We start from the raw sequence: 13,517 nt of genomic DNA on the forward strand, positions 1-13,517 counted from the left end.
GATGGACTCGTAGAGTCTCGTAGTAGCACTTTCTTGACTATTCTTGATCGCCTCTTATGGTGACGACCTCGTTGTTCATCCCAGGCATTTTCAATGCTTGGTGTTTGGTGGAGATCAGCATATCCCATTCGTGAATTGTGGGCCGACCTATAATCACGTTGTAGGAAGACGAGGTGTCCACTACAACGAAACGAACCCTACCAGAACGGAACGAATCCTTCGTGCCCAAGGTCAGTTTTAGGTCGATGTAGCCTTTTGGAGGGGACGCCGCTCCATTAAACCCGACCAGCTCAGTGATACATGGCTTCAAGTCCTTCTCGTCCAAGTTCATCCTCTGGAAAGCGTCCTAGAGAATGATGTCAGCTGAACTTCTGTGGTCAATAAAAATTCTTTTGACTCGGCAGTTGACTAGTACTCCGGTGATCACCAATCTGTCAGTGTGTCCGGGTACAACCCTCGCTAGTTCCTCCTGAGTGAAGAACAGTCTTGGGGGAGCCGACTTGCCGTCCTTTTCTTTGAAAGTTGGCATGTCCCTTACCGACATGACCTCTTTTAGGTATCTTCTCCGGGCGTTGGCCGAGTCTCCTCCTCCTCCTAGGGCTCCACTTATCACGTTGCATTCGAACTCGGCTTCAGGAAAAACATCGTCCTTTTCATCGACCTCTTTGCCTTTGGAAGGTCGGTCCTTTCTTTGGTCCTTTCGATCCTCTCTCTTTGGGCTTCGACTTCGGCTTCGGCTATTGTGCTTGCGCTTATTATTTTTCTTGCCCTGAGTTCGGATGATATACTGCTTTAACTTTCCCTCCCTGACGTGTTTCTCAATTGCATCCCGGAGGTCCCAACAATCATCTGTGTAGTGACCGTTTTGGTCATGGAATGCGCAGTATTTGCTTTTATCTAACCCGAACTTGGCTCTGAAAGGTCGAGGTCTCTCGACGTTGCGCATTTCGGTATGTGCTACCTCTTTCCATATCTTAGATCTAGCCATGCTTAAGGGTGTATAGTCATCATATCTCCTCCTTGGTGACCGGTCTTCCGACCTCTTATCACGAGTGTCCTTTGCTTTTTTGGATCCCTTCTGATCCCGATCTTTGTTGTTTTTCCTACTCGGGCTCCGACGAGTAGGGATTCGTCCTCGTGATTCGACATAAACCTTTTGCATGTCCTCCACGTCAATGTATTTGTCCGACCTTCTCCTGAACCCCTCCAGATCGTTCACTGGGTTCTTATAGATGGATCTCGCCAATGGGGAATCGCCATCCAATCCCGAGATGATTAAGTGGAGGTGCACTGCTTCAGTTAACCCGCGTACCTTGAGGGCGGCATCCTTGAATCGGTCGAGGTACTTCCTCAGCGATTCGTTCTCCTTCTGCCGGATTCTTCCTAAAGCATAGGCTGGCATCAGATGCACCCTGCTTGTTGCAAAGTTAAGTCGGAAGGTCCGAGCTAGGTCCTCAAACGAGTCGATTGAGTTCCTAGGGAGCCTGGTTATCCAAGTCATCGCTTGGCCAGTCAGCGTTGTCGCAAAGATCCTGGCCTTAATAGGTCCAGTGATCCCGTTGAATAGCATCTCGGTTTTAAAAGCCTCTAAATGGGCTTCTGGGTCCTGACTTCCGTCGTATGGAGGTATCCTGGTGCCTTTGAATCTCGGCGGAATGGCCAAGTTCATGAGCCTCACCGTGAATGGGCTATCATTAGCCTCTTCATCCTCCAAATAATTTTCGTCCTGGTGTTCGTTCGGCCCACCACCATTTCGGTTGTTACCGAGGTTAAGGTTCTGCTCATTCTGGGCGTGCCCTTCGAGTGGGGCCGCGTTCAGTTGGCGCGGTCCTCCATCGCCAGCATTGTCGGGCCTTCTAGGTCGTTCTCCAACATTTTGATGACGGAGGTCTTCAGCGTTCTGATGCTGGGTGCCTGCGGCGTTCTGAAGTACGCCTTCCGCATGTTGTTGGGGAGGTCGGTTGTTTGCGACCCCTCCAGTTCCCCTAGTCTGGCCTTCCGCGTTCAAAGTCCTCAGTTTAGCCTCCACCGTCGCCATCCTTTGGGCATCCATGCGCTGCTGGGTCAGAAATCTGTTTTCCATCTCTTGCAACCTTTGAAGGATTGCTCCCATGGCCATGTTTGTCACGTTTGGCGGCTCACTGTGTGGAGGCTGACGAACTGCCGCAACTGTTGCGTTCAGCTGGGGTCTGGGAGTCGGTCCTTGTGTGCCGACCTCGCCGACCTGTACCTCAACCAGCACCGGGTCTGGTTCCAATTGGGGCTGTTCCGACGCGGGTTGGTGTTGAGGCATGCCATAAGGCTGAGACTGTGGTTGACGCGGAGGCATCTGGGATGTTCCCGACGTCGAACGTGTGTTCGTCATCGTGGGGTGGGAGTCGAAATTTACGGTCCCCACAGACGGCGCCAATGTTCGGTCCTGGATAGACCGTATTGCTATACCGTAAGGTATGCGCTCAGAGATAGTGTATATCAAGTGTATACTAGGCTTACAGCCGAGGTCCCAATCACTGCGCCCAAGCAATAGGCTTATAGCCAAGGGGTGGGTGTGTGCACAGTGTGGGCAGAAGTAATAAATGAGTTCTGAGTCTTTACCTGGGGTCCTTAGGCTCTTATTTATAGGATTACCTTCCTAGGCTTGTGCCTTTTGAGATCCCCCAATCGTAGTAGGATTCAACCCTCCTTCTGTTGGGATGTGATCTTTATCTTATATCCTTTGGCTGTTTGGAGTTGTTGAGATGTTGCTGATTCCATATCTCACCAGATATTCTAGTAGGTAGTTGGGATATGATATTCATATCCATAACACTTAGTTTTTTTTTCAAGCCTATTCTACCTATTCCTTTATACCATTGTTGGATTGGAATCTTAGGAGATAAGAGAAAGGGTGAAAGTTGCTTAATATTATAATGTTAGAGATGAATAGGTACAGTATAAATGAAAAAAATGTAGACACAATATTCTATCCTTATATATATTACGTAAATAGTTATTGGGAATAGATACACTAATTTCGTCATTCTGTTGTCATAAATCTTGAATGAATCATGAAATGATGCTAATTATATAATTAATACAACGTTTACGTGGTTGCGAGCATAAACTTAGAGATGGAGGACGGTGATACACTGGGGGTAACTCCCATGGTAATTTTGATATGGAGGTTGTTGATGCCACTTTGCAACACCGACATTCAGACAAGGATCAAAACATTGATTCCTCTCCTCACCCACCCGTTCCCAATTCCCCTACTACTCTGCTACAACAAGGTGATGATAACTAAAGTGCCTATTCTACTCCTAGTCATATGCCTCAAGCCAAAATAATTACTGAGAATCAACTTTGATGTATTTCAGGTGAAAGAGAGATAGCAAAGGGTAAAATAGATAAGTTAACTCAATTATCAACGATGTTTAATGTTTAAAGGAGATTTGGATGAAAAAAATTGTAGTGAGTAATTGATAAAAAAAAAAATATAGAATATAGGAATATGAATAAAAGGTTTATGAACTTTTTCCCTCCCATTTTTTAATTTTTTTTTCTAAAGTTAACTCAATCTTAATTATTTTTTTGAGACAAGTTTAACTTCTAAAACATTCTAATCCAGATTCCAAGTGTCAAAAGATATTTAAATTTATAGGAAATAATACTTTTCATTTTACTCTACTTCAAAGGAATATTTGGTAGAGGAAAATTTTTTTTATTCAAAAATTTCAAATTTTACAAATATAATAAAAATATTTAGTTTACGATAATATTTAAAAATTAAAAATTTAAAAAAATTCAATATTTCTGCGACGCAAAATACCTTGTACCAAAATAGGAGTAAGTAAGGATGCCTCAAAACAGATAAGTGAATAGCAATTGAAAGAAGCAAAAATTATTTTTTCTCGAGTTCCCTCCTTCTGAATTTGCCGCCACATTGAATGGAGCCACCGAAAATCCTGCGGCTGAGCGAGTCGGTGGTGAACCGAATCGCCGCCGGCGAGGTTATCCAACGCCCTGTCTCCGCCGTGAAGGAGCTGGTTGAGAACAGCCTGGACGCTGCCTCCACCTCCATCAACCTCCATATCAAGGACGGCGGCCTCAAACTCATCCAAGTCTCCGACGACGGCCACGGAATCCGAGTTCGTTATTATTCTCATCTCACTCATTTTATCTCTAATTTCATCCATTGCGCGTTTGCGTTTGCGTTTTGGCGAATGATTGTCGTTTGCTTGTGTGTGTACTGTGTAGTTCGAGGACCTACCGATACTGTGCGAGCGTCACACGACATCCAAGTTATCTGCGTTTGAGGACTTGCAGTGCATGAAGTCTATGGGTTTTAGGGGAGAGGCTCTCGCAAGCATGACGTATGTCGGTCATGTCACTGTTACTACCATTACTGAAGGCCAATTGCACGGTTACAGGTCTCTACTGAGTCGAGGCTTTTCGTTTTTGGATTTTTATTAAGAGAAACAAATATCAACACATTTTCACATTTTTGTTGTTTTCCATTTCTGAATTCCTATGAGTTAATTAATTAATTAGTTTAAAAATTTCTGAATTTTATGGATTAGGGTATCTTATAGAGATGGTGTCATGGAGCATGAACCGAGGCCATGTGCTGCTGTGAAAGGAACACAGATAATGGTATCATCAAGTATTTTGGTTGAACTAATGTTGCTTCTTATGGGTAGAATTTTGTTTGAACACTTGGATGTATTTCATGTAAATATTTGATATTAATGGACTAAACTCTGGTCCCAAAATTTTACAGCCAACTATGCACATGTTTCGTTTAGCTAACTAATTAAAAGCTTCATTGAGATCCTCCGAATGAACTCTCTAACTTTTAGAATATCTAAGCTATATTCGAATTATGACTGTTTGAAACTTCCTGAACTGCAGAATTTGAAAGGCCTGTTTCTTTAGATGGAACCCTTCTTTTGCTTCCTAGGTCTTAAACTTTCAACATACCCTTGTAACCTGATACATTGTTCTTACATATGAAAGTTAGTGCCTTGGGTACTGCCATTTTAGTGTGGCAGGTTACCAAATTATCTGACGTGACATAATGGCTCAGATTATTCTTTTCGTCTTCAATTGGGATGTCCTTGTCTTTCTGTAATTTTCATTCTGTAATATTGTAATTCACTTACTACATTACTACAAGATGTACATTTGAACATTTCCATCTATATTAATCTCAGTGTTGGACATCTGTCTTCACTATTACAATAAATTTCCCATACTGAAGCTGATTAGGATGTTGCCTTCTGATTATTTGACAGAAATGCTAGGACTTGTTGGAGATTTTCTGAACTGAGCTGTCCTTATCCTCTAAATGAGGAATTGGAATTAAGTTTGTTATGGGTTGAAATTCTTGTGCTTGTGTTATTAGGTTGAGAATCTATTCTATAACATGGCTGCAAGGAGAAAAACACTACAAAATTCTTCTGATGATTATTCAAAGATAGTAGACTTAGTAAGCCGGTTTGCTATTCATCACACTAATGTCAGTTTCTCTTGCAGAAAGGTTGGTCTCTTGAGCAGTTAAACTTATTTACTACAATCTTATAAGCTGCATTGCAAATTACATATATTAATTTTCATTCAATTTTTGGGACTTCTGTTGCAATCAGCATGGAGCTGTTAGAGCAGATGTTCACACAGTTGCCACTTCTTCAAGGCTTGATGCCATCAGAACCGTTTACGGGGTCTCAGTTGCTCATAATCTGATTAAAATTGAAGCTTCAGACAGTGATCCATCTACTTCACTTTTTGAGATGCATGGCTACATGTCCAATGCGAATTATGCTGCCAAGAAAATCACTATGGTGCTTTTCATCAATGGTATACATTAGCTATATAAGCATTAAGTGTGGTGCTTTTCAAAATTTTAAGGTGTTTATTTTATTAGATGAAGCCTGTCATTAATAATTTATTTTATTAGTCATCATCACTTAATTCTTATCCTGAATGCTTCTATGCATAAAATATGAAAAATTCCCCTGTCTCTGTCTCTGTCTCTTTCTCTCACCTCAGTGTGTATTCTATATCCTTACACAACATAATTGGTGGAGCATATTGGTTTTCTATATTATCCTATATCTCTATACTCTTCAATTTTGTCATTGAACAATGTTTATATACATGACATGAGCTAATTGTTTACAGATTCTCATGAAAATCTTCTCATTTATGCTCCTCAGATAGATTGGTTGAGTGGTCTGCATTGAAGAGAGCTATTGAAATTGTTTATGCAGCAACATTGCCCAAAGCATCTAAACCCTTTATATATATTTCAATTGTTTTACCACCTGAGAATATTGACGTCAATGTGCATCCAACAAAAAGAGAGGTACAAACCTAATTTTTGTCATAAATAATGCTGAAGTCACTGACTTGTTAAAATAAAGTTACATGTAACTGGCAAAGACCTTTGATTTTTTATGGTGTTGGTCTGATAAACCTTCTAAACTTCATGCTTATTTTACAGAGAATGTTGTGTACTGTTTCTGTCAAGTTGGTTAATAATTTCTTTTTACTTTTGTTGTTGTTGCAGTTTTGGATGAATTGTTGGTTTAGTCTGTCCTCAACATAATTACTCATATTTCATAGTCTTTTGCATAATAATAACTTTTTTTGGACTTCTTGTTTTTGCTATGTTTCAATCTGCAAATAAAACTTTAGGTAGTGTTTGGTTTGTTTTCTGCTTTCATTTTCAATTTTTTAATTAATATTTATGAAAATGCCACATTGTTTTCATTCTCCTTGTTTTTCAAAAATGGTGAAAAAAAATAAAATATTGTTTTCACCTTTTGCTCTACAAAACTTTTAAAACAGGAAGCATAATGAAAACAATGTGGCACTTTTGTCATTATCAATGAAAAAAGAAATCAAACCAAACACTCCCTAACTTTTTCTTACCATTTTTCTGGATAATATGTTGCAAAATCTTTCGCCAAAAGCTCAAGTCTTTTGATGGGTGGTTCTGTTAGAGCCTATATAGAGATATAATAAAACAACTCATGTGTTTTTCTGCAATAGCTTAAACTTTTGGGAGAGATTGTTCGTGAAATGGTATCAAAGCTTCTATGACCAAGTAGTTTAGAGTTCAATCCTTACCGCTCCCATTTTTTTAACAAAAAAAATTTAAATTTCAGCATAAGGTAAAATGGGTCTATGCATTATCCACCCTTCCCAACAAGGGTTCTTGCATGCGTGGGCATGTCAGAGATACGGTGAAACTATTCATATGCATTTCCCAAGTGGTTTATGTTTTTGGGAGAGATGATTTGTGACAGGTTCTTTGAGATTGGCTGCCTTGTTTCTGGTAATTAAGTTTTGGCTAAAGGTAGAAATGGGAAGCAGGCATGTAGTGTCTTCTCTTTTGAGAATATCCTATCCAATGTGTCATGAATAGATAATCTATGGGTTGAAGTGTTTTTGGTTCCGGTCATATTTTTGGCTTTTTGAGTGCCGTGAACAGTGCTTGTGAAATTAGGATTTCAGGTTGGATGGTTCTAGACAAAATTAAAGATAGAATTAATTAAGTTTTTGATGGGTGATTAGTTGAAAAAGGAGATAATCTTATTGATAAAATTGTATATTACATCTGTACAATTGCTCTTTATTTAAAGAGACTAAATAACCTAATGGGCTAAGCCCAAAGAAGATTCTAAAATGGAAATAAATAAATAAAGAAATAAACAAATACAAGTATTTACAACACTCCCCTTCAAGCTGAGGAATAGATATTTATCATTCCCAACTTGCTAGTAAGCTCTTGAAACCTTTCTGAGGGAAGTCTCTTTGTCAGAATATCAGCTAATTGACGTCCAGAAGGGATGTATGGAGTGGTGATCAACCCGCTATCAAGCTTCTCTTTGATAAAATGGCGGTCGACCTCAATGTGCTTAGTCCGATCATGTTGAACTGGATTATGAGCTATACAAATGACAGACTTATTATCACAAAACAGCTTCATAGGTCATTCACATCTTATTTTAAGATCACCAAGTATAATTCTCAACCACAATAATTCACAAACTTGAGCCATAGCCTGAAATCCAGCCTCAACACTCGAGTTGGCAACACGTCCTGCTTCTTACTCCTCCATGTGACTAGGTTACCACAAAAAAAATATACAATAACTAGTGGTAGATCGACGATCAGTTACGGATCTAGCATAATCAGCATCGGTATAAACTTCTAAAGAGAGATTGCTATTACGCCGGAACAACAGTCTTTTACCAGGAGTGGCTTTAAGATACTGAAGAATTCTCTCCACTGCCTGTATGTGTCTTTCTTTTGGATTATGCATGAATTGACTTACAACACTGACAGCATAAGCAAGATCTGGTCTAGCATGAGCCAAATATATTAGTCTCCCAACTAATCGCTGATATTGCCCTTTATCAACTGCAGGACTCTCCTCTTTATAACCCATCTTGTGATTCTGCTCAATAGGAGTACTAGAGGGTTTACACCCAAGTTTTCCCGCTTCTTTAAGAAGATCAAGGGCATATTTCCTCTGGCTGATTAAAATTTCTTCCTTCGAATGAGCTACCTCTATTCCTAGGAAATATTTCAATCTCCCAAGATCTTTAATTTCAAACTCAGAGGCTAGCCGTGCTTGTAGAAAATGTTTCTTTGCAATATCATCACCTGTTATAATAATATCATTAATATATACAAGGAGCATAATTAGCTTCCCATCTTGGTAGTGCTTGAAGAATAGTGTGTGATCTCCTTGACTCTGTTTATATCCTAAGGCCAACATAACCTTAGTAAATCTCCCAAACCAGGCACGAGGAGACTGTCTCAATCCATACAAGGCCTTTTTTAACTTGCAAACTTTATTTCCTCCATCCATAGAGCCAAAGCCAGGTGGGATTTCCATGTAGACTTCTTCTAAATCACCATTAAGGAAAGCATTCTTCACATCAAATTGATTCATATCCCAGTTGTAATGCGCAACAAGGGACAACAAAGCTCTCACAGTATTCATCTTTGCAACTGGGGCAAAAGTTTCTTCATAATCAATGCCATAGGTCTGAGTGTAACCCTTGGCAACTAACCGAGCCTTATATCTCTCAAGAGTACCATCAGAATTATATTTTAAGGCATAAACCCATCTGCACCCTACTGTTTTCTTTCCATCATGTCTATCAACAACCTCCCATATTTTATTTTTCTTCAAGGCATTCATCTCATCTTGCATGGCTCGAACCCAATTCTTATCTCTTAATGCTTCATGTAATGATTTTGGGATTGAGATAGAATCTGGTTCTGAAATAAAGCTTTGTGCTGCACAGAAAGGTTAGTAGAAGAGACAAAATGAGAGATAGGGTGTTCGGTACAAGATCTTTTCCTTTTTCTTAGGGCAATAGGTAAGTCATCAGAGGTACTAGGTAAGCTATCAGAAGCAACAGACAAATCATTAGAGGCAACAATATTAGGTTAAAAAACAGGAGTAGTAATAATATTAGGATCAGAAACAAGAGATTCAGGACTTACCAGTGGTTCAGACGATTGAGATTGCTGGTGAAGCAGTGTGCGCTGCTTTCTCCTGTGATATACTAACTCAGGTGTCGCAATCCTCCGTATTTCCTGTGTATCAGATGGGTCAGACACAGAAGAATCAGAAACAGGAGGAAGAGGTGTAGGAGAAGACATGAAAGATCCAGACTCAAAGATAGAAGGTGATGAATCTACTGAAGAACTGCTCTCCCCCTGAAGATGAGGATTTGGGAAAAAGGACTCAGATTCATGAAATGTGACATCCATTGAGACAGAGAATTTCCGACTAGTAGGATGATAACACTTGTAGCCTTTCTTATCAGGGGCATAACCAAGGAAGATACATTTGAGAGCCCTAGGATCAAACTTACTGCGAAGATGTTTATGAACGTGGACAAAGACAACACACCCAAACACTCGTGGCTGAAGACTCTGCATAGAGGGAACAGAGGGAAATAATGAAATCATTGAGTGAATAGGACTTACATTGTCAAGGACCCGAGAGGGCAAGCGGTTGATTAAGAAAGCTGCATTAAGAATGACATCTCCCCAGTAGCACTTGGGTACATGATTCTAAAAAAGTAAGGCACGAGCAACTTCAAGAAGATGACGATTTTTCCTCTCAGCAACTCCATTTCGTTAAGGGGTGTCCACGCAAGTAAGTTCATGAATCATGGCCTGATCTTGGATGAATTTGGAAAGACGCTGATTGACATATTCAGTACCATTGTCGGACCTTAGTCTTTTAATTCTTTTACCAAATTGGGTCTCAATCATTTTATAAAATCGAAAGAATAACTGTGGTACCTCCGATTTTTCATGCATTAAATAAACCAGGTTACATGAGTGCAATCATCAATGAAAGAAACAAACCATTTATTATCAGAAGCATGAGGAACTTTAAAAGGACCCCAAACATCAGAATGAACAAGATCAAAAGGCTCAACACTTTTAATGGTGCTAGAAGGAAAAGAGACACGATGGTGTTTAGCAAACTCACAAACATCACAATGAAAACACTCAGCAGACTTAGACAAAAGTAATGATGGAAATAAAGACTTAAGAAAACGAAATGGAGGATGCCTCAAGCGTTTATGATGGAGCCAAATCAAAGAGTCGGCAATACTGAGATTGAGTCAATAAGGTGTGATCCTTAGCATACTTTGCAGAAGTTTCTAGCACCAGATAGTACACCCCACCTTGCTTCTTAGCACCCCCAATCGTCTTCCCTGTGGCGAGATCCTGAAAAACACAGTGAGTAGGGAAGAAAGTTACAGTGCAATTAAAATTTTTGGTAATTTTATGGATAGAAAGAAGATTAGTGGAGAGTTTGGGAACATAAAGAACATTTTGGAGATGTAACGAAGCTGTAAATATATGTTACCGGAACTCGCAACTGATGTGTGTGAACCATCAGCTACGACTATTTTGTGGGTGCTAATAGTAGGGTTATAAGAAAGAAAGGAGTCAGCATAACAAGCCATATGATCAGTAGCACCAGAATCGATAATCCAAGAATGTTTAAAATCAGTACAAAAAGTAAAAAAAGAATGAGTAATGGAGCTCATACTAGTCATATCCAAAGCACTAGTATTAGATGGCTTACTCAGAGAATCAAGCATAGTCCGAATCCGCTCCAACTCATCTCGGCGAATAGAAATAAATTCCGAAGATGCACCATTTGAATCCGCCATAATGTTAAGGTGAAAATCACACAAACGCAAATCCAAATGATGTCTGACCAAAGAGAAAACACAGATCTGGAAAGAGGAGACAAAACCGAGCAGTTCTGTCCTGGAACTGTTTTTTTTTTGGCGTGAACAGTATCCGATGAGTACCATGTGAACAATGCGCGTGAACAGTACTGATCAAAGGAGGCACGAGTGGCCAAAAATATCCAATTTTTATGACAAGTAGAGATCTCTGAACGTCCCAAACAACAACAAAATAATCAGATCTGATTAAAGGAGACGCGAGTGGCCAAAAAGATCCGATTTTTATGACGAGATCAAAAATCCATTGCTGGAAACATCTGTAGATTGATAGATATGGAAAAACAGAGTCAAACAATGGTCTTCTTGGTCCAAAAGGTCCTTGGAAAAATTTTCCGCTGGCGGCGAGAGGCTAACAAATAGGATTCCGCTCTAAAGGTGGTAGTTGCGGAAGCAGAGCCCTCATGATCGAGAGCTCTGATACCAAGTTGAAAAAGGAGATATTCTTATTGATAAAATTGTATATTACATCTGTACAATTGCTCTCTTTTTAAAGAGACTAAATAACCTAATGAGCTAAGCCCAAAGAATATTCTAAAATGGAAATAAATAAATAAAGAAATAAAGAAATACAATTATTTACAACATGATTTATTAATGATGTCTGCAAAGGAAATCAAATTTTGATGTGTCATTAATTAACTATCCCAAAATTTGAACCTGTTAGGTGGAGGAGGATGAATGGTTTTATTATCTAACACGCATCCTTATACAAGACTCATTTGGCTTCAAGTGTGGACAATGCATAGGCTCACTTATCTTGTGTTGAAATACAACTTTTATGTAGAAGAATGGGGCGACAAGGATCAAACTCATGACTACGTGGTCATAGAAGCCATGATATTGTGTCATGAATCAACTCTCTCAAAAGTTTAAACTATTAAGTGAAGGCTCAAGAATGGTCTTATCTAACACATCCTCATGCAAGAGTTTTTTGGGCTTGAAGTGGAGATGATGCCTAGACCTATTTTACATTGTGCTAAATTCAAATTTTTATTTAAAAGAATGAGGGTGGCAACTGGCAAGGATATAACGCTTGCATGTTGGACAAATACGCCTTCTAAAAGGACAATTAGCAGTAGTCAATAAACAGGCTAGGAAACAATCTTATTTAAAAATGAGTGGACAAAAGCTGTCCCCCAAGTAACTGTTGCTGTGATACCCTACTATGTAGCTAGCACTTAGTTCCATCATTTTTCAAATTTTAAACACTACATTTACTTATTCTTTCTTCGTTGTTATTGAAAACAGTGCATTTGTTTGCATATAGGTGAGCCTTTTAAATCAAGAAGTTATCATCGAGAAGATACAGTCGGTGGTTGAATCAACACTGAGGGGTTCCAATGAGGCACGAACATTTCAAGAACAAGTATGTTTATGGCATAAAGCCCAATTTTGATATGTTTTTTAGTAACTGGTTATTTGCTAATTTTTAGTATATAGATTTTTGCTTCTTCTAGTGAAAGAACCTTGGCACAATGGTTGGTTTTGTCACCAGGTATCAAGAGCTCTAATATCACTTGATAGGAACTTGGTGTTTTAATGTTTATTGTAAAGAAATAGGAATAAACCCAAATTTCTAAGATCAAAAGCACTCATTAAACCAGAAAAAAAAGATAGAACTGCAGAATTTTGAGTTCGGTTTGAGGGTATGTAAATCTCCCAGTCCAAAGGCTCCAAAGCTCACTCAATGACTAGATGCCTCTTTCCCCTACCTTCACCTTCCTTTTATCTTTGCTTCTAACCATTTCCCTTTCCTTCCCACCTTCCTTGCCATGATGGCAAGGTTGTTTCAATCCAAATCCCTCTTCTGCGCTTTACTCATGATTCCACTTGGTATAGCATTGGAGTGCCTCACACATTATCAGAGATCTAATTCCCTTGTCATTTTCAGTTTCAATCCTTCTGCATTCTGGTTGTGCATAAATTTTCATGATTTCCCAATCCTTGAGATTCCGATAATCCAAGTTCCAAGATCATTGTCAGAATCAGAATTGTTTGACCTACTCCTATCTTGTCTCACAATCTTCTAGCATTTCTGGAATCTTACTGTTCCATATCTGATAATTACTGTTAGAGTATAATATAAACCATTGAAGAGGCCCTCACCTAAAAGCTTAAGCTTTTGGGTTGAATTGGTTCTTTACATGGTATCAGAGCCTTGTGTCCCGAGTTCGATACTCACCGCTCCTCACTTTCTCTTGCGGAATTTTCTTAGCACAGGTAGGTGGGCCTGTG

The 13,517-nt window shown here is 39.4% G+C and overlaps 2 protein-coding genes across 3 annotated transcripts in view; one reads left to right on the plus strand and one right to left on the minus strand.

Moving 5' to 3' along the window:
- Window positions 1–346: 346 nt before the first annotated feature.
- LOC133284388 (uncharacterized) lies at window positions 347–2,365 on the minus strand. Its single transcript, XM_061481390.1, has one exon. The coding sequence runs from the start codon at window positions 2,363–2,365 to the stop codon at window positions 347–349; it is 2,019 nt and encodes a 672-aa protein (XP_061337374.1).
- Window positions 2,366–3,866: 1,501 nt separating this feature from the next.
- The window catches only part of LOC133284383 (DNA mismatch repair protein MLH1), a 28,266-nt gene continuing 18,615 nt past the window's right edge, over window positions 3,867–13,517 (plus strand). For both annotated transcript variants that reach the window (XM_061481386.1, XM_061481385.1), the window contains exons 1-7: window positions 3,867–4,127; window positions 4,237–4,409; window positions 4,560–4,632; window positions 5,384–5,518; window positions 5,625–5,835; window positions 6,195–6,343; window positions 12,550–12,648. In XM_061481386.1, coding sequence (XP_061337370.1) covers window positions 3,927–4,127; window positions 4,237–4,409; window positions 4,560–4,632; window positions 5,384–5,518; window positions 5,625–5,835; window positions 6,195–6,343; window positions 12,550–12,648 — 1,041 coding nt within the window. In that variant the 5' untranslated portion in view covers window positions 3,867–3,926. The remainder of the gene's footprint in view (window positions 4,128–4,236; window positions 4,410–4,559; window positions 4,633–5,383; window positions 5,519–5,624; window positions 5,836–6,194; window positions 6,344–12,549; window positions 12,649–13,517) is intronic.

This window comes from Gastrolobium bilobum, unplaced genomic scaffold (assembly GCF_033153095.1).
Source record: "Gastrolobium bilobum isolate Gb01-03AN ecotype WA unplaced genomic scaffold, APGP_CSIRO_Gbil_v1 utg19213, whole genome shotgun sequence".
In the NCBI taxonomy this organism is placed as follows: domain Eukaryota; kingdom Viridiplantae; phylum Streptophyta; class Magnoliopsida; order Fabales; family Fabaceae; genus Gastrolobium; species Gastrolobium bilobum.

Coding starts and splice junctions, on each gene's coding strand:
- LOC133284388 (XM_061481390.1), bottom strand. CDS start 2,365: ATGACGAACACACGTTCGACGTCGGGAACATCCCAGATGCCTCCGCGT.